Source organism: Mytilus edulis, chromosome 1 (assembly GCF_963676685.1).
Source record: "Mytilus edulis chromosome 1, xbMytEdul2.2, whole genome shotgun sequence".
NCBI lineage: Eukaryota > Metazoa > Mollusca > Bivalvia > Mytilida > Mytilidae > Mytilus > Mytilus edulis.
In genome coordinates, this window is record NC_092344.1 from 92,780,302 (window position 1) to 92,802,244 (window position 21,943).

At 37.0% G+C, this 21,943-nt stretch overlaps 2 protein-coding genes and 4 non-coding genes across 6 annotated transcripts; 1 reads left to right on the forward strand and 5 right to left on the reverse strand.

Moving 5' to 3' along the window:
* Positions 1–3,968: 3,968 nt before the first annotated feature.
* Positions 3,969–4,042, reverse strand: Trnan-guu (transfer RNA asparagine (anticodon GUU)). Its single transcript has one exon. It is a non-coding gene; the product is annotated as a tRNA-Asn (tRNA).
* Positions 4,043–4,503: 461 nt separating this feature from the next.
* Positions 4,504–4,577, reverse strand: Trnan-guu (transfer RNA asparagine (anticodon GUU)). The gene has a single exon. It is a non-coding gene; the product is annotated as a tRNA-Asn (tRNA).
* A 4,770-nt stretch (positions 4,578–9,347) lies between these two features.
* LOC139490666 (acidic leucine-rich nuclear phosphoprotein 32 family member B-like) lies at positions 9,348–9,917 on the reverse strand. The gene has a single exon (XM_071277616.1). It carries the CDS (start codon positions 9,915–9,917, stop codon positions 9,348–9,350), a length of 570 nt encoding a protein of 189 aa, XP_071133717.1.
* Positions 9,918–16,598: 6,681 nt separating this feature from the next.
* Trnan-guu (transfer RNA asparagine (anticodon GUU)) lies at positions 16,599–16,672 on the reverse strand. Its single transcript has one exon. It is a non-coding gene; the product is annotated as a tRNA-Asn (tRNA).
* Positions 16,673–17,134: 462 nt separating this feature from the next.
* On the reverse strand, positions 17,135–17,208 carry Trnan-guu (transfer RNA asparagine (anticodon GUU)). The gene has a single exon. It is a non-coding gene; the product is annotated as a tRNA-Asn (tRNA).
* A 65-nt stretch (positions 17,209–17,273) lies between these two features.
* LOC139495103 (uncharacterized) lies at positions 17,274–21,567 on the forward strand. The gene is made up of 2 exons (XM_071283259.1): positions 17,274–17,761; positions 20,055–21,567. The coding sequence occupies exons 1-2, from the start codon at positions 17,419–17,421 to the stop codon at positions 21,026–21,028; spliced, it is 1,317 nt and encodes a 438-aa protein (XP_071139360.1). The 5' UTR covers positions 17,274–17,418; the 3' UTR covers positions 21,029–21,567.
* The last annotated feature ends 376 nt before the right edge of the window (positions 21,568–21,943 follow it).

Sequence of the window (21,943 nt, forward strand, 5' to 3'; positions counted from 1 at the left end):
ATTATTGCTTTTATTTCATTTTTATACTTTTCCAGAATTGGACAACCTGTTAAAGTGTAATAAAATCTTGACATAATTAATGATGTCAGAACTGTTGCACGCCCGTGCAGCGTTAATTCTCTTTTAGACCAAAAGTATAAAATGGTTTTTGCCTTTTTTTATTTTTGAATCCCAATTTAGATAATCACAAATTTCAGATTTTTTTCCCATGTAAATTCCCAATATTTGAGTCACTTCATCAGCTTGTTTTATTCCATAATCTGTTAATTCCTGATTTGAAATTGAACCTGAACCTAAACACATTATTTCTGATTTTTGTTTATTTATTTTAGCACCCGACGCTTCACTCTAATTATTCAACACTTTAAAAGTTTCATCTATGGACTGTTTATCTTTAACTGTAAAAGTAAAGTCATCTGCGTGCGCAAAAACGGTAGAATTTTTATCTGAATTTGGAATTTCTATTCCTTTTATGTTTTTATTTTTCAAAATTGCCTGTACTAGAGGCTCAGCTGCTATAACGTAGCACAGAGCAGAAATGGGACACCCCTGTCTTAAACTATTTAAAATTGGTACATAATTTGTCAAAAATCCATTACATTATATTGAACTCCTAATTGCTTTATAAAACAGCTTTATCCAATGAACAAATTGAGGGCCAAATCCAAATTTTTCTAAAATATGAAATAGATATTTAAAGTCCACTCTGTCAAAGGCCTTTTCTTGGTCTATTTTAATTAAATACCCTTCTAAATTATCATTTTCAATTAATTCAATTATGTCTCTCAGACTTGCAGTTGTGTCTACCTAAAATGCAACATGTTTGACTGGGAGAAATTATTTTAGGCAGTACATGTTTTAATCTATTAGCCATTATTCATGCCAAGACTTTATAATCTACATTTAATAGCGATATGGGTCTATAATTTGAAATTTTATTTCTTTTGCCTTTCTTTTTATAAATCAATGTTATCATACCTAATCTCATTGAACGAGGCATTAATTTTTCTTTATCTATGACTTGAAAAATTTTATGAAAAATTTCACCAAATAAATGAAAAAAATTACAATAAAACGAGACTGTTATTTTTATTCTATATTTAATATATATATTATCCAAATTAATGGGGCTTCATTATAAAGTCGGCAGTTCTTTTCGTTTATAATTAATTCGTTTATTTTTTCAACATACACTTCATCGTCCAGGAGCATATTATTGAAAATCCACACACCCGGCCCGCGTTCGATTAAAGGAAAATCGATATTTAATACAACAAACGAATGATCCGTAAAAGCTGTGTGTTTATAATACACATTTTAACAGACGACGTTAACATTTTAGAAATAAAAATATAATCAATCCGACTCTGGACTCATTTGTTCTCGATCACACGTCTCCAAGAAAATACCCGTGATGTTGGGAATCGAGCGCGCCACACATCATAAATGTTAAAGCTGTCTAATAAATTATTAAGCGATATAAAAGCTTTATCTTCAAAATGTTTTCCAACCCTATCCAATGGGGATAGTGATTGATTGAAGTCACCAAGTAATATCAAATCATCCGACTTTGGTATATTATCATTTACTTTTTTCAGAAACAGATCTTTCTCATTGACGACATTTGGACAATACACATTTACAATGTCGATAATTTTGTTATCAACTTCAAGTTGAATATAACTAAATCTACCATCAAAACCTTTGATTTCAGTGACATAATTTTTGTACTTTGGACTAACAAGAAATGCTACTCCTTATCTGTTTGTATCTGAACATGAAATTTTTTTTTCACCATTCCAATGTTTTTTGTTTTCAACAATAAAATCAGGGTTCCAAAAGGTTTCCTGTAACGCTACAATATCATATCTATTTTCAGAACAAATTGCACACAACTTTATAAATTTAGCAACATCTAACAAAAAAAAAATACCAAATAAGTTGTCCCTTGAAAGCGAAAAATTAAATATTTTTAGGACTCGACTTATTACCGACATAATGTCTTCTAACATATGGAATATTTGGCCTAACAACAATACGATTACGTCTGGCTCTACCACCATATTTCACTAATTCATTAGCCATTTCTTCATCAGTCATTTCAACCAAAGACTCATTTTCTGAGTTAAATTTGTCAATAGATACATCAGGGTCAGAGGTCATGGTACACTCTTCGTGTTCCATGCATGTCCACTGACTCCTTACCACACACCACATCTGTAACCCCCTTTTTAGATGTATCCCCAGGGCTGGGCACATTATTATCAAAAGAATTAACAACATTGTCATTATCAATAAGTAAATCAAGTTCATCATCAACTGCTTCATCAGCAACCTCGGTCGTCGTTGTTTCACACGGTTTTTCCGCTTCACACATCTCAGTCACGTTTAAGTCTTCACCATTGGATTCATCATTGTTATGTTCGTCCACGTTTATAACGGTATCCGCATTGTTGTGTACTTCAACGGTTATAACGGTATCGGCATTTAAATTGTCAATAACGGGTTCAGATTTCTCTAAAGTTTCACTTGTAGGTGTCGTTCGGATTCATCGTTTTGGTCGTTTTCATTGGTATCACGCTGTTTTGGTTTAGTTTCTGTGTCTTTGTTTTCGTCGTTTTTTTTCAGAATTTTCAGAGGCAGTACAATTATCTGACGACTCGCACTTACATCTACGAGGATAAAATCAACATACATTTGGAGCTTTCACAATTTTTGGAAATATGCCCAAAACTCTGACACTGATAACACTTATTGTTTGGACAGTTTAGATACAAATGATTAGGTGACAAGCAGTTCGAACACACCTTTGACTGATGGTCGTGCTTGACTCTAATGTTTTCATGTTGATTGTTACCTAAATCAAACTTCATGGTGTATGGTAGACTTGATATATTTGGCGGAAATTTAACCACAACATATTTCGTTCCGTCGGTCACACTTGTACCATCATACATGTGTTGTTTTATCGGAGATTTTAGTTCAACATTATATGCTTCCAACTTTTCCCTAATCTCATCATCCGAGATAAAGACCGGCAAGTGCATAAAGCTTACAACTCTATCTTTGGAATATATCGCTTGGCAATTGTATATCTTTGTACCAATTACAAAAGGACCAGTACTGAGTTCATCGGCCGCGTCACTATTTGCTACAGTTATTTTATATAAGTTACCACTTTTCGGTACCATCGCTAACACATTACCTTCTCCACACAATACCTCAGCTTCTACTATTATACTATTTGCACCAACCTTCTTGTTGTCTGCAACGTCAACAATTATTGTCAGTTCTTTTAAAAGACGGCCTCCCCTCTCACCAGACATGGCGAAGGGGAAGTCTAAAGTCACTCAAAATTCAAAAATAATAAACAAAAGTTCAGAATATACCTGACTTTGAACAGTAACTTTGACGATAGCAGGCCACCAAAACTTGATGGCCTGCGGGTACACTAAATATCTTCTGGAATACACTCTTTGATGAAAACACGTCATCACATCATTGAAGTCAAACCGGAAGTCCTAGCTTTAGAATGTTTAGGTAGTGATGTTTTTACCTGGATATTTGTCATATGCATGTATACCGTATACAACATATTAAAGGATGAATTATATTGACCAATGGATTATAACGGTCTAATCGACAACTATCTTATACATATATTGATGTTGTCACATGTAATGCATTCCCATCTTTAAAAATTCGACCGGGCGTTTATTAGCCTTTCATTATTCATCTAAATTCTAGCTGGCTTTCTTTTACCAGAAATCAATTACCAGAACATATCCCTCAAATTTTCGTTCAATAGATCGAAAATGTACATAAACCCTTAACAGAACATTTATCCATGACATAATCCTCCACTCCAATTACTATATAATTACACATTTATAAGTCTTTTTGATGATAACCTTATCAGTGACAAGATGAGAATAAAACTCTATTTTCTTTTTGCAAAAATTATGCCACGTCCCTGGGTGGGCTCGAACCACCAACCTTTCGGTTAACAGCCGAACGCGCTAACCAATTGCGCCACAGAGACTCGCATGTCAAGCTTTAGAATTTTTAGGTAGTGATGTTTTTACCTGGACATTTGTCATATGCATGTATACCGTATACAATATGTTAAAGGATGAATTATATTGACCAATGGATTATAACGGTCTAATCGACACTATCTTACACATATATTGATGTTGTCACATGTAATGCATTTCATCTTTAATAATTCGACCGGGCGTTTATTAGCCTTTCATCATTCATCTAAAATCTAGCTGGCTTTCTTTTACCAGAAATCAATTACCAGAACATATATCCCTAAAATTTTCGTTCAATAGATCGAAAATGTGCATAAACCCTTAACAGAACATACATCCATGACATAGTCCTCCACTACAATTACTATATAATTACACATTTATAAGTCTTTTTGATGATAACCTTAGGTCTATCAGTGACAAGATGAGAATAAAACTCTATCTTCTTCTTGCAAAAATTATGCCACGTCCCTGGGTGGGCTCGAACCACCAACCTTTCGGTTAACAGCCGAACGCGCTAACCAATTGCGCCACAGAGACTCGCATGTCAAGCTTTAGAATTTTTAGGTAGTGATGTTTTTACCTGGACATTTGTCATATGCATGTATACCGTATACAATATGTTAAAGGATGAATTATATTGACCAATGGATTATAACGGTCTAATCGACACTATCTTACACATATATTGATGTTGTCACATGTAATGCATTTCATCTTTAATAATTCGACCGGGCGTTTATTAGCCTTTCATCATTCATCTAAAATCTAGCTGGCTTTCTTTTACAAGAAATCAATTACCAGAACATATATCCCTAAAATTTTCGTTCAATAGATCGAAAATGTGCATAAACCCTTAACAGAACATACATCCATGACATAGTCCTCCACTACAATTACTATATAATTACACATTTATAAGTCTTTTTGATGATAACCTTAGGTCTATCAGTGACAAGATGAGAATAAAACTCAATCTTCTTCTTGCAAAAATTATGCCACGTCCCTGGGTGGGCTCGAACCACCAACCTTTCGGTTAACAGCCGAACGCGCTTTTTTTTTTTTATCATTAAAATTATTTATTTACTATTTACATAAAAACACCAAGAGACAAACCTCTTTGGTGCCATCTTTGGTATGTACAGAGTTGTTAGTATTAACCTTTTTGTTAGTAATGATTTCCATCTAGATATATTTTTTAAAAGACAAGTGTTTATAAAACAATGACAATTAATTCAATGTATACCCAAAGAGAGATAACTCTAATGTTTTTTTCAAAAGTCAAACACACCTTTTTGACATTAATTTTTCGGACACTTTTCCTTTTTTCCAAAATTGTAAAGTTCTTTTAACGGTTCAAAATAAAATATTCAGAAACTGCTAGTTAACAATTGTAATCAGTTTGAAATAGATTTCATGTGTTTAAAAAAATAAAATTATTTTGTCGTTTTCAATACGCAGCAAGGAATTATTGCGTAAAAAATATTTATCAAAGATCTGTTGTTGATGTTTTATTTTGTAATAAGTGTATGCATATTCTATGTATTTACTAATTGTAAATTTGAATAGTCACACTGTGTCTATTTCTTTGTCATAAAACACTTTAAGATTGCGTGTTTTGAAGATGCATAATCTAGCTATACTCAGAAAAAAGTTCAAAAAATATGTGTTCACAATCTTTGAACTACCAAGGTACCCAAATATCATCAGTTCCTCATAATTTATCAAATTCACAACATCAGGGGGATAATCAATAAAAATGTTATGTAACATATCTTTCAGAAAGTTATGTATCGGGGTCAACTTCGGACATAAGGCAAACAGGTGTAACAAGTTTTCTGTATATAGACCGCACGCTTTGCATGTGTTGCTGACCACTTGACCAAATTTAAACAACTTTTCTAAGGTAAAAATAGCCCTGTGAACCATCCTATAGTTCAGACAGTGACAGTCAGGAGGTAGACCATTCTGATTGGTTACTGAATACAATCTAGTAAAATTGATCGACGGGTATTTCTCCGCCCAATGCTTTTCAGCTGTGGGCGTTTCAAACATTTCTGACAGTAAGAGTTTGTAAAATAATTTTGTAACTGCCCCTAAAAACGGAACTTCTCTGTCGTTTTCTAAACAAATACGTAATTTCGGAATACTCTCAGTATTTAACGGGTTTATGGATTTCAGTAAAATTTTCCACGTTTCAGGAATACATCTTAAAATCTTGTCGTATGCAGCTTTTATTTCATGTGGTTTTTCGTCAGGAAAATTTTGTTGAATTATTTCTACTATCGAACCGGAAGTAAAAAATCCGGGAATTACTTCAGAACAGATGTCTTTTATCTGGATCAAACCTGAGTGAATGAATTTTTCGAAAAGAAGCATTTTACTGTTTAGCTTTATATTTGGATTACAAAAAATAGGATTATCGTACACATGTTGAATTTCAATTTCAAATTTTAGCTTGGATTTTATTCTATAATAGGCATTAAACATTTCTTGATAATAAAGTGGTAAGTGTTTCAAATGCTTGGAATTCAAATACGTGAACAAAATATTTTGTTTTAAATCCATATTTTCAATTTTAGTAATGAAATAATCAAGCGCACTTTTCCAAATTGATTGACAATTCGGGTCAAGATATTTTTTAAGGAATTTTAATCTAAAAGCTTGCATTTTTAGAAAAATATCTGGAATATTTAAACCTCCTACTAATTTTTCACCAATTATTGTTTGATACTTTACCAAATGGGACTTATGTTGCCAAAGAAATTTTAAAACTATTAATCGAATTTCATTTTTTATGTTCTCTGGTAACGGGCATACTGTTAAAGTATAATAAAATCTAGACATTATAAGCGAAGTAAGAACAACTGCTCTACCAGGTAGTGTTAGATCTCTTTTATTCCAAAAAAATAAAATTGTTTTTATTTTTTTAATTTTATCTTTCCAATTCAATAATTAACATAACTGTTTATCTTTACCAACATAAATTCCTAGAACTTTAGTTACAGTTTCACAACGCTGAATTTGAAATGTATTTAGTTCTTGATCATTTATGCTACCAGAACCTAAGCATAAAATTTCAGATTTTTGTTTATTAATTTTAGCACCTGACGCTTCACTATATAGATTCAAAATTTTAAATGTTTCTTTTATAGAATTTTTGTCGGCAGTAAAAATATTAGTATCATCTGCATGTTGAAAAATTTTTGCTTCTTTATTTGAATTAGGAATAACAACACCTTTAATATTTTTATTCTTTATTATTGCCTGCCCTAATGGTTCCGCAACTAGAACGTAAAGGAGAGCAGACACGGGACATCCTTGTTTTATTGAATTATTTAGTTTAACATATTTTGTTAAAAAGCCATTACATTTTACGCTACTGTTTACATTTTTATAAAATATTTTTATCCACTGAATGAATTTTGGACCAAAGCCAAATTTTTCTAAAACTAAATATAAATAATCATGATCAACTTTGTCAAAAGCCTTTTCTTGGTCAACTTTTATAAGAAAAGCTTCTAAATCATCGTTTTTCAATGATTTCAATTAAATCTCTAATACTTGCAGTTGTATCTGCAATATCTCGTCCAGGGATACAACACGTTTGATAAATAGAAATCAATTTCGGCAAAACAAATTTTAGTCTGTTAGACATTATTCTAGCCATTATTTTATAATCCACACATAACAATGAAATGGGTCTAAAGTTTTTTAACATATTTTTGTCTCCTTTATTTTTATAGACCAAAGTAATTATGCCATGTCTCATAGATCTTGTCATAAGTTTTTCTTCTTCAATAGCTTTAAAAATTTTCAAAAATATATCTCCGAACGAATGGAAGAAATGACAAAAAAATTCCACAGTTAGTCCATCGGGACCCGGGGATTTATTTTTAGACATACTAAATAAAGCGGCTTTTATGTCATCTAAACTAAATTCCGCTTCTAAATTTTCCATATCATCTTCAGAAACTTTTTCCGAAATAAAATTTAAAATTTCATTTGCTTTATCTTTGTCTATTGTTGTACAAGAATATAAATCTTTATAAAATTTATGAACTTCATCAAGAATTGCCTCCGTAGATGTGACTATATTATTATCACTATTTTTTAATTCTTTTATAACATTACAGTTTTGTTTATATTTTTCAAGTTGTAAAAAATATTTAGAATTTTTGTCACCATCTATTGCCCAATGGGCTTTAGAACGCAAAATTGCGCCTTTACAAATGTTTTCTTCATGACATTTTAATTTTAATTTAACTTCCTCAAATTTATTTAAGTCAACAATTTCATTATTAGCTACGGCTAATGAAATTTTTTCGAATTCTCTTTGAATTTTAAAATATTCCGATTTTTCGGCACGGGATTTATTTTGAGCAATAACTTTTGCTAATTGTTTTATTTTATATTTTAAATTATCATACCAAACCAACGGTTCGTCATCATAAAGAGGACATTGTTTTTCGGTTTCAATTAATTTATTTATTTTATTTACAAACTCTTCGTCATCTAACAATTTGTTGTTGAATATCCATAAACCCGGGCCTCTTTCAATTTCACTAAAATCTATATTCAGATTTACAAAAGAATGATCACTGAACGCATTATGTTTATAATAAACGTTCTTCACGAATACAGAAAAGGACTTTGGAATAAATATAAAATCCAATCTACTCTGAATTAAATTATTTTGTACAACTCGACGCCAAGAGAATATTCGTGACGTTGGATTTCTTGCTCGCCATATATCATAAATATTAAAATTTTCGCACAACTGATTTATTGTTTTGTATGATTTGTCTTCTGTGTGTTGTGTTTTTCCGCACCTGTCAAGTTTTGACATAGATGTGTTCATATCACCCAACAAAATAATATTTTCTGTATTTATCAATTTTCCGCTCAAATTTTCGAAAAATGTAGTTCTCTCAAGAACAGAATTAGGTGCGTAACAATTAACAATATTTATTAATTTATCATCTTGTTGTAATTGAATATGTACACATCTACCGTCAAAACTTTGTATATAATTTACTTCATGTTCAACCTTTTTACTTATCAAAAAAGCAACACCTTGTCTATGTGTTTCTGCACATGAGTAAAATATTTTACCATTCCAAAACTTAGCAAAACTAGTAACTAAATCATCTGACCAAAAGGTTTCTTGGATAGCTACAACATCATAATAATTTTCCGAACAAAAAGAACAAAACTTTTGGAATTTTGACTGATCCCTCAAACCATTAGCATTAATAGATACAATATTAACTATCAGTACAAAAAGTAAGAAAGAAAGTAAGTTTGTACCTATGAACTTGAATTTGATTCTTTATTCTTGGGTTCCCTCCTAAATTTTTTAAGCTCATCTGAAGTAAATTTTGGAGATGTAACCAAACGTTTCCTCCTAATTTTACTCATATTCGCAGCCAATTCCTCGTCGGTCATTACAATATCAGCTTCCTTAGATTCATCAACTTCTGTATTTTTACCAACAGTATCAGTCAAATTAGACCCACGAGGAACTGGCTGTGGTTCTAATTTTGATGGGCTAGACCCCCCTTTTTTATGCATTTTATTATCAACATTTACTGTCTCTTGTTTGTTTGAATGTTCATCATCAGTCGTCAAATCTAGTTCATCATTATCAACACCAGACATTTGTTTTTCATCGGAAACTATAACATCATTGTCTTTTTTAGCGTTTTCATCAAATTGTTCATCTTTGGCATCGTCGTCAGCAACACTTTCCTCCATGGTATCATCATCATCACCGTCACTTTTCGCCGTGTTATCATCGTCATCATGACTCTGCTCCATGTTATCATCATCACCATTGACTCCATCCGTATGCTGGTCTCCAGCTTCATTCTCGTTCATACCATCATTTTCGTGGTGTTCAGTGTTTGTTTCACGTTCAGGAATGTCAGAATTTGTTTCGTTTCCTGTGTCATCATTAGTTGTTTCATTTTCATTTCTACCCCTGTTCCAAACCGGCTCACACCGACAGTATGATAACACTTTATGACATGTTTCACACGGCGGGGTTTGACAAGCTCTTGCTAGGTGTCCGAAGCGTTTACACTTGTATCAAATGTTATCAGGACAGTTTGCATAAACATGACTTGTCTCAAAACACTGGGTACAGACTCTCTTCTGTTCGTCATGGACTACTCTTATATATTCAAATGAACTCACGCCAGTTGAAAGTTTCAAAGTATATGGTAGACTTTGTCGTTCAGGGGAAAATCTAACTACTACATACCGTGTTCCATTAGCAACGTCCGTACCAGGGTGCATTTTCCGCTTAATAGGCGACTTGAGTGTTACACCAAACTCCTGTAATTTCTCACGTATTTCTGAATCAGGCACATAATGTGACACATTAAAAAAACTGACAACTTTATCACGCGAAAAAATAGCTCTGGGTTTAAAATTAGAGTCATTCACCTTGAAACCTGTATCAACTATCAAATCCAAAGCATCTTTATCAGTCAACGTCAGCTCATAACTATTACCGCTTTTTGGAACACATGCAAGGACTGTTCCCTCACCAACTTCTTTTTCCACATTAGCGATGACATCGGCAGCTTTTATATTCCGATTATCACCTACATCCACTAACACAGTTTTCTCTTTAATGGAGCGACCATCCCCCCTTCCACCAGACATGGTGAAGGGAGGTGAGAAAGTCTTATTAAATGTCAAAAATGCACAAAATATGGCCACAAAAAGTTCCACTAAAACAATATAAGGAATAATAAAGACTAATCATCAACGGATGGTTAGTCATACAACACAAACTTATCAGATTTTCTCTGGTTTAGAAGGCACGTCTTCGTTATCCAAATCCAAAACCGGAAGTCACCTTAGGTCTATCAGTAACGGTCTAATCGACACTATCTTACACATATATTGATGTTGTCACATGTAATGCATTCCATCTTTAAAAAATTCGACCGGGCGTTTATTAGCCTTTCATTATTCATCTAAAATCTAGCTGGGTTTCTTTTACCAGAAATCAATTACCAGAACATATATCCCTAAAATTTTAGTTCAATAGATCGAAAATGTGCATAAACCCTTAACAGAACATATATCCATGACCTAGTCCTCCACTACAATTACTATATAATTACACATTTATAAGTCTTTTTGATGATAACCTTAGGTCTATCAGTGACAAAATGAGAATAAAACTCTATTTTCTTCTTGCAAAAATTATGCCACGTCCCTGGGTGGGCTCGAACGGTTAACAGCCGAACGTCCCTGGGTGGGCTCGAACGGTTAACAGCCGAACGTCCCTGGGTGGGCTCGAACGGTTAACAGCCGAACGGTTAACAGCCGAACGCGCTAACCAATTGCGCCACAGAGACTCGCATGTCAAGCTTTAGAATTTTTAGGTAGTGATGTTTTTACCTGGACATTTGTCATATGCATGTATACCGTATACAACATATTGAAGGATGAATTATATTGACCAATTGATTATAACGGTCTAATCGACACTATCTTACACATATATTGATGTTGTCACATGTAATGCATTCCATCTTTAAAAAATTCGACCGGGCGTTTATTAGCCTTTCATTTGTAGTATCCGGGGGGTAGTTTTAGGTCATCAGACAGACCATCTACAATGTCCGAAGAACTTCCCAGAAACCATCCTCTTCCGGTTGAACTAATGGCTACAATGCAGACGTCTATTCATACTAGAAGAGCAATCGGCCGTTCCTGACTGCAGGAACGACCATCTAAGGTATATATTGATCTTAGTATTTACTCGGGATCACAACATTGGCGCTGCGAGCACTTATTTGCGTGGAGCATTGCAATTAAGAGCTCATTTTGTGATTTGAGGCGACGTTCGCTTCGACAGTGTTTCCAGCGGAAAAGGATTCGGGGGAATCCTTTGCCGATCGTTTTTGTTGTGTAATACTCTGGTAGAGAATATTACATAACATTTCAGGGGTTTTGCAGCGCGGTAGAACCCCTGATTTTTGAGTATTATTGAGTATTTTTTATGTTTTTGCCGTGCAGGTAGTGTACGACAAAAAATAGTAAGACAGGAGGGGAAAGGTGATTTGGTTTATTCCAGCGCGGGAATAAGTCATTTCAGGCACTCGTGGAGTATTTTGGAGGAATACTTCACGGTTGTTTAGGAGAAAGGATTGTGCAAGTAGACGTCAGGTTACCTTGCTGACCCTGAAGGGACAGCTGGGTACCAGTCACCGGTAACTGCAGACCAGAAGGACGGGTTACCAGTCGACAAGTTATTGTTTTGTTTACTTCTGATAACCGCAGACCAGAAGGACGGGTTACCAGTCGTATTGTTATTGTTATTGTTTTGTTTACTTGTGTTAACCGCAGACCAGAAGGACGGGTTACCAGTCTTTGTGTTATTGTTTTGTTTACTTTTGTTAACTGCAGACCAGAAGGACGGGTTACCCGAAGCAGTAGTATTTGTTTTATTAAATAAATAAATTGTGGTATTGAGTGTGTTGTTTGTTGTTGTTTATTCTTTAAATAAAAAAAAACTTTGTTATAAATTGTTGTTCAGTGATTTACAGTTACAAATGTCGGTTGTAAACCTAAACACTTGTAGCTTTCGAGAGTTACTCCAGCTCCCAGGTATAGGCATAAAAACTGGGGAGCAAATAATGGACATTAGGGAGGGCAAGGGCTTTGTGACAGAGTCAGACTTGTCCACTATCTCCAACCTACGAGTAACAAGGGGCCTCTTATCCAGGCTGGACTTCAGCCCAAATGGAGGTGGCCAAAATATTGGGCCACCACCTCAGGCCCAAGGCAGGCATGGTGAGATGTTAGACAGGGGACACATTGCCCCACAGGGCACACCCTCCCAAGTACAAGGCCAATCTGCATTTAGGCAAGAAGCATGGCACCAGGGGCAAAGTCCCGGGCCCTTGGAAGGGCACAGCCAGATGGACTCTGCCTTTCTTGAATATAGTTCATATCCCGGTGATGCTAATGCTAGACCTGAACCCACAGGGAATTGGGATGGGGGCTACAGTGAACAGTTACAGAACAAAGAGTGGAGTCACCATGTTATTGTTGACCCAAACCAAGGTAGTCCCCCTCACCACATGTACAGGGGTAGTATTTGGAACAAGCCGTATTGTCCAGGTAAAGACAGTGCGTGGGACAAACTTACCTCAAACTATTGGGGCACACCTTCACATCCAATGGGCCATGCATGCAACTATGCAGGTCAGGGGTCAGCACCCTGTACCCAACCAGCTTACACTGGTGGGGGACAGTATGAGATGGCCTGTAGTAAGTATGGCAAGAGACAAGACAATAGGGGTGCAGACACACGGCAGACCCCATCTCATGACTATGGGGATAGGCATCCCAATAACCAGTATAATCAAGGGTATACAGTGGTGCCCCCACAAGGGGTCACCGCAGGGGTGAGCTATGGACAACAGGCCTACCCAGTACCAGATAATGAGGACAGGCCTATAAAAAACCCAAGGGCACCTGACAACAGAGATGGGACACAAGGAACTTTAGGTGGCGTCTCTAAAGTTACCAGTGCCCCAAAAAATATTAAGTATGACGGAAAGGGTAACTGGCAGGCCTTTTTCACAAAATTTGCAAGGTACGCAGAGGTTTGTGAATGGGGTCCTCAGGAATGCAAGGACCAACTTTGCTGGTGCCTTGAGGGAAAGGCCAGCGGATATTTTGCCCTTATAACAGAAAGAGACAGGGAAGTGAGTTATAAGGAGCTTGTGGAGAAGCTTCACAAGCGCTTTGGTTTCAAGTTACTCCCTGAGACTGCCCAGGTCCAGTTTAACAATGCCCGGCAAGCCCCTGAGGAGTCTCTTGAGGACTGGGCTGATCGGGTGTTGTCCTTGGCCACCAGGGCATTTAGAAACCTCCCTGAAGAATATATGTATGAGCAAGCCGTAATGCGGCTGTGCCAGGGTATTGAAAACAAACAGTTGGGAGTGCAAGTCTCCAACCTTCAGCCCCAAAGCATAGAGGAGGCCGTAGATAAAATACGGCTATTCCAACATAATACCCAGGCAATATATGGGAAGCCAAATAGGCGTGAGGTTAGGCAGGTAACTGATGGGCAGTATGGAGACCACCATGAGGCCATCTGTGAGTATCGGGGGCCCCTTGAGAGGGCCCCAGCCAGTACATGGAAAGTGGAGTTAGAAAAGTCTAATAAGAAGTTTGAAAACAAACTTGGTAAAGTCAACGAAAAATTAGGCGAAATGATGGACCAATTCAAACAACTCCTCACAAGCCCCATAACAGGAAGCTGCTCACCTGGCAGACAAACAGGGACAGAAAGTTGCCACCACTGTGGGGAGAGGGGCCATTCCAAAATGGAATGCCCAAACTATGCAGGTAAGTCTGTCTCAGGGAGTCCCTCCACTGATAGAGGGCCTCCATGGGAGGGAGTGTGCTACCATTGTTTTAAGCCTGGACATGTTAAGAAGGACTGTCTGGATTTACGGGGGAGGGATAGAACTGTTACCTCCACAATTCAGTCAAGCAGAACGGCAACAATACCATTAAACTTAAACGGGACTACTCAGGAGGCCGGAGTGAGTCCCCGCAAATAAAGTTAGGCCTCTCAGTAGTAGAGTCTGTACCCCAAGGAAGAGTAGCGGAGATAGCTATAATTGGCCCAGGGGTATGTGCAAGGGACAGAGAGGGGAACAGAGAACCCAGTATGTCAGTACAGGTCAAAGCAGAGATCGAGTCAGAGCAATGCTCTGTTTCTGACAAAGAGGCAACTCCTTCAGGCGGATTGGACTGCTACTTATTAAAATGTCTCGCGAACATATTGAGGCATGTTGCACCGGGGTTGGACCACAGCCTTCTCCCAGGTGGGTATTTATTAGTTGAGGAAATCCTTAAAAGGGACCCAGGCTTTGCCAGGTACTCCTTACCTGATATTCATAAACTGGTCACGGTTGATGTGGACAGGAGGTTCACTTTAATAAAGGACTCAGACAGTGGTTGTTGGAAAATAAGGGCCAACCAGGGGTATTCCTTCATTGTGGATACCCCAGCCATACCATTAGTAGAGAAATGTGAGGTGCCCCAAGGCAACTTGGATACTTTAGCATTGCTCACAGGAGACCAGGAGGGTCCAGTAGCCAATATTGTGAGGGGACCCAACGGAGCTATCTTGGCAATTGAGAATAACAGTAGCATTCAAAAGGTTGCTGCCCCAACAGAGACAACTTCGGCAAGTGATGAGGAGGCCCAAGAAAGTTGGGACTCCACCTCAGACAGTGAGGCACATAACACCTTGGTAGAAGGGGCCAATGATGAGAAGATAGTCACAGTTTTCCCTACTCCTGTTGTTGACGGAGGAATGACCGACAATACTGAAAACAGTCATTCACCTGCAATTGAGGACCCTTCCTCAACGGGAGAAACTGACAGAAAAGCCGCAACAGAAAGTAACAATCCGGTCAACCAGGAATCTGTATACATTAATCCAGAAAGCCCCGATTTGGGATTGGGGCTACTTTTCAAAACAGCTAGTAATGTTGGCACTAGGTATTTTAATCAGCAGAAGCCGCCACCAGTAGACAGTGGGGCGTCAGTCTTTTGTGTGAGCACAGTTAGATCGGGTCCCAACAGAAGACAGTGGGACCCTGGAATTCCCTACCCAAACAAAGGCATAAAGACAGTGCAAGTGAGGAAAAATGAAACCAAACTCTTCACGATGGAGAATGGATCAGCACAACTTCCTGGGTCCAACTATATAGTGGACATGCAGCCACTAAATGGTCCGGTTCTAGTTTGTATAAAGACAGGGAAGAGTTGGTATACGATCCAGACAAGAACAATTCACAGTTGTCTGGGTTCCCAATTGGTTGGGAACCCATTGTACTAGCTTTTAGTTAATCAGTAGACCCATGGATACAAAGGGTCCGTTTGGGGGGATAGGTTTTATTCTTTTAAAAATTATTAGGGGGATAGGGTATATACTTTTTTAAATTGATGCATATTTTCTCTAAATTTGGTATTATTTCAGTATTTTATTGATTTTGGGCGAAAATCACAGGGCCCCCATCAGTAGAGGGGGCCTTATTAATAAAACTGGGGGGAGTGTAGTATCCGGGGGGTAGTTTTAGGTCATCAGACAGACCATCTACAATGTCCGAAGAACTTCCCAGAAACCATCCTCTTCCGGTTGAACTAATGGCTACAATGCAGACGTCTATTCATACTAGAAGAGCAATCGGCCGTTCCTGGCTGCAGGAACGACCATCTAAGGTATATATTGATCTTAGTATTTACTCGGGATCACAACACATTATTCATCTAAAATCTAGCTGGGTTTCTTTTACCAGAAATCAATTACCAGAACATATATCCCTAAAATTTTAGTTCAATAGATCGAAAATGTGCATAAACCCTTAACAGAACATATATCCATGACATAGTCCTCCACTACAATTACTATATAATTACACATTTATAAGTCTTTTTGATGATAACCTTAGGTCTATCAGTGACAAGATGAGAATAAAACTCTATTTTCTTCTTGCAAAAATTATGCCACGTCCCTGGGTGGGCTCGAACCACCAACCTTTCGGTTAACAGCCGAACGCGCTAACCAATTGCGCCACAGAGACTCGCATGTCAAGCTTTAGAATTTTTAGGTAGTGATGTTTTTACCCGGACATTTGTCATATGCATGTATACCGTATACAACATATTGAAGGATGAATTATATTGACCAATTGATTATAACGGTCTAATCGACACTATCTTACACATATATTGATGTTGTCACATGTAATGCATTCCATCTTTAAAAAATTCGACCGGGCGTTTATTAGCCTTTCATTATTCATCTAAAATCTAGCTGGGTTTCTTTTACCAGAAATCAATTACCAGAACATATATCCCTAAAATTTTAGTTCAATAGATCGAAAATGTGCATAAACCCTTAACAGAACATATATCCATGACATAGTCCTCCACTACAATTACTATATAATTACACATTTATAAGTCTTTTTGATGATAACCTTAGGTCTATCAGTGACAAGATGAGAATAAAACTCTATTTTCTTCTTGCAAAAATTATGCCACGTCCCTGGGTGGGCTCGAACCACCAACCTTTCGGTTAACAGCCGAACGCGCTAACCAATTGCGCCACAGAGACTCGCATGTCAAGCTTTAGAATTTTTAGGTAGTGATGTTTTTACGTGTAATTTAGAATAGATGTAATTTTAGCCACGTGTATTAATATCCCAGGGTTAGCTAGCTTGAGACGACCTCTCACTCATGCGCAGCCTCGCAGAGATAGTGACCACATGGCATTGTGATCAGCTTTCGTAAGCATGCAGCACATTTTTTCTTAAGCTCCTAAATTATGGCTAGTACAAGAGAAAAAAGAGATAATGCTGGTGATAAACTCAAAGACATAATTGACAGTTTGAAGCCGAAAGCAACAAAACAAAAAGAAACACACGACAACAACGAAGATAGCGACAGTGAAAGTGATGGGGAATTTGCGGAGTCCTTTGAAAAGTTAACTGAGGATAATGACAATGAGGAAATTAATGCCTTAGAAAACGAACTTAAGCGTTTGAAAACCGAGAAAAGAAAAGTGGAGTTGAAACGGAAAATTGAGGAGGAAAAGGACAATCTTAAAAACCTTCAACTACTACCAACAGTTCAGCCGTCCGTTGCCGCGTTGGTTCAAAATTCAAAAGGTGAGCAAAATCATGAATTTTCTGACATTATTGCATGTAGCACAGAGAAATCAGGCAAAGCAATGCAGATTGTTGATTTTCTTTGGCCAGAGCCTATCCCTCAGTACCAAACCATAACACTTGCCGGGGATATGGAATTTCGGGTAGGCAAAAAGAAAACCTTAGACAAAATTTCTATCGAAGAGTGGGGTTACGCTAACATTAGAATTTTACAGGAAATGCTAAAAAGGAATACCGCGTTCAATGTAAATACATATCTTAACTATACAGCTGACATATTCCGTCTCGCCTCAAAATATGTTTGGTACTCTGTCCTGCTCTATGACAAAGAGTACAGAGACATGCAGGCGGAGGAAAAATTCACATGGGGGACGTATCGTCAGGATTTAAGAGATTTCCAACTTGTGTCCAAACGTGAAAATCCAACAACGAGAGCCATGAACGATGCCACAAAACCGCATGGAAAACAATCTGCTAATAACGATCGTCGGCGAGGCCCCTTTTTACCCGATGGGCGAGAAACCTGCAGGAACTTTAATAATAACTCTTGTTACCGCCAAGATTGTCGAATGATGCACCATTGTGCAATTTGTATGTCCAGCAGTCATTCTGCTATATCAGGTCACGGACACAGCAATCATTCTGATAAAGTCGCAAAAAACTCGTATGCGCCTCAGAACTAAGATTAACCCATGCAGCAAAAAACTTAAATTGTTTACGTTTTGAGGCGTGGAACCGATTGCTGCCTGCTTCTGCTGACGACAGGGATTTTATTTTAAACGGTGTTAAAGATGGTTTTAAGCTTAGTGTTGTTTATGGTCCGCATCTGCTTGTAGATAGAACAAATTACTCGTCCGCTTTCCGTTTTCATCGTGCTGTTGAAAAACAAATAAAACTAGAAATTGAACTTGGGAATTATGTAGTTACTAAAACTAAACCGATTATAATCAGCTCAATAGGTGCAATAGAAAAATCAAATGGCGATGTGCGTATCATTCATGATGCTAGCCTACCGACAGGCATTTCTCTTAATTCATACGTACACTACGGATACTAGTTGTTCTTACATGGATTTACGACATGCATTGAAGATAATTAAACGTAATGATTATCTCGGGAAAATAGATTTAAAGAGTGCTTATAGATCTGTAAAGTGTCATGATTCTGATTATCCTTTAACAGGCCTCCAGTGGACGTTTACTGGGGACGATTCTCCAACTTATATGTATGATGCTAAACTTCCGTTTGGTCACGCGAGAAGCCCTAAAAATTTTCAGCAATTAAGTGCTTCTGTCTGTGAAATCATGAAATGTACATATAATATTACTTGCATTGCGTATTTAGATGATTTTTTAGTGATTGAAGATACGTTTCATAAGTGTCAAACAGGAATTCGTTTTCTAATCGCTACTTTACGTAGATTAGGTTTCAACATCAGCTGGAATAAAATTGAGGGTCCGTCTCAAAGTTTAACATTTTTAGGGATTGTCATAAACACATGTTCTCTGTCTCTCGCTATGCCTGATAAGAAACGACTAGAATTCCATGATGTCATTTTATCTTTTCAAAACCGCAAACGCGCCAGTGTGAAACAACTACAATCTTTGTGTGGCAAACTAAATTGGGCTTGTCAAATGGTAAAGGGGGGTAGAACTTTTGTGCGGCGATTAATTGATAACCTATCAAATGTAAATACAACGAATAGGAATGCAAAAATACTTTTATCTACAGATTTCTTTTCTGAAATTGCATGGTGGGTTAATTTTATGAATGTGTTCAATGGAACAGTAACTTTTTTAGATACTAAACCAGTTACTTGCTTGCAAACTGATGCTTGTTTACATGGTGGTGCTGGATATTATGAAGGTGATTTTTTTTATGTGAATTGGGACACAGATTTACCGAATTTTAAGAACTATCACATAAATATTAAAGAGACTATGTCTATTGTGTTGTCCGCGATGAGATGGGGACATTTGTGGACTAATAAACGTGTTGTCGTATCTACAGACAACATGACTACAAAATGCATCATTAACAAAGGTAGTTCTAGAAACAAAACTTTAATGACTCAGTTAAGAGAACTTTTCTGGTTGTCGGCTATACACAATTTCGACATCAGAGCAAAATTTATCAGTGGTCGTAACAATGTTATTGCTGACGCAGCGTCAAGACTTCATGAACCAGGACAATTATCTAGGCTTTATGATAAACTTGTGAGCCACTTATTTTATATACCGTTTACAACTATCGAGCTTCTAAATCACATATCTTTTGACTTTTTTAATTCCAGATGGAGAAACCATGGAAACGCAAATGTTGGAGAACAGTGTGGTTCGCTTGAAAAGCAAGGGGTGGGCTAGTTCAACTTCAGGAACTTACCGTACCCATCTCAAGACTTATCTCGAATTCTGTGAAAACTATGACCTAAAACCAGTGCCATGCACAACCAAAACTGTAGAACTTTACATTGCGTTTCTTGTAGATGTGAAAAACTTTGCGTTTAGCTCGATACGATCGTATTTGAACATTATTTCTGTGCTGCATAAATCGCACGAAAAACCGGACCCTATTGCAAGCTGTTGGAACGTCAGGCATTTACTAACTGGTGTCAAACGGGAACTTGGTACCAGTCAAAATTGTAAGGCACCTGTTACGCCAGAACTGTTGTTAAGATTTAAGTCAATTTTAAATCTTGAATGTCATAATAATATTGTTTTTTGGGCTGCTTGCCTTACAGGTTTTTATGGGTTTTTGCGACCAAACAATTTTTTAGTCAAAGGTCTTTTTGATCCAGAAATCAATTTGCGAAGGATAGATGTGCTGCCTTGTAGCTGGGGTATGCTTGTAACGCTCAAAGTAATTAAGACGCTGCAGTTTCGTTCTAAGCCTATTGAGGTAATTCTCCCCCTTTTACACGGTCACCAGCTTTGTCCGTATGCAGCCTTATCCCGCGTGCTTGCCTTACCTGGAGATCCCTTAGATCCGTTATTTAGGTTGTCTGACAAAAGTTGTTTGTCTTATACTGTTTTTCTTCAATGCCTTCGTTTTTTGTTGCAACACCTTGGCTGTAATCCTCAAAATTATGGGGGACACTCTTTTCGTAGGGGTGCTGCCACTTGGGCAGGATATGTAGGTCTTTCGGACAGTGACATTAAATTGCTAGGTTATTGGTCAAGTGATTGTTTTTTACGCTATATTGATTCTGATAGAGACCAGCGTCTCAAAGCCATGACGTCTTTCTGTTCTTTATTACCTTCTTTTTAACTACCCCCTTCTTGTTTGGGTTTGGGGTTATATTTTTTATTATGTCATATATCATGTACAAGGGGGGTGTTAGACTTGGGGTTACCAAGCTAATAAAATTGCCATTATATTATTTGTTGTTATCTTACACAGCCTTGTCTCACATCTGCTTGTCATTAACTAGTGAGGTAAAGTGTAATTTAGAATAAATGTAATTTTAGCCACGTGTATTAATATCCCAGGGTTAGCTAGCTTGAGACGACCTCTCACTCATGCGCAGCCTCGCAGAGATAGTGACCACATGGCATTGTGATCAGCTTTCGTAAGCATGCAGCACATTTTTTCTTAAGCCACTCCCACCCTCCCAGTAGCATTACTAAGGGTGTTATGGTATTTTGCTTTGTTACTTTTGAACATGTATGAATATTTTTTTTTTGTAATTGAGTATTTGTAATACTTATTGTTTTATTGTATGGGGTTATATTTTTTATTATGTCATATATCATGTACAAGGGGGGTGTTAGACTTGGGGTTACCAAGCTAATAAAATTGCCATTATATTATTTGTTGTTATCTTACACAGCCTTGTCTCACATCTGCTTGTCATTAACTAGTGAGGTAAACTGGACATTTGTCATATGCATGTATACCGTATACAACATATTGAAGGATGAATTATATTGACCAATTGATTATAACGGTCTAATCGACACTATCTTACACATATATTGATGTTGTCACATGTAATGCATTCCATCTTTAAAAAATTCGACCGGGCGTTTATTAGCCTTTCATTATTCATCTAAAATCTAGCTGGGTTTCTTTTACCAGAAATCAATTACCAGAACATATATCCCTAAAATTTTAGTTCAATAGATCGAAAATGTGCATAAACCCTTAACAGAACATATATCCATGACATAGTCCTCCACTACA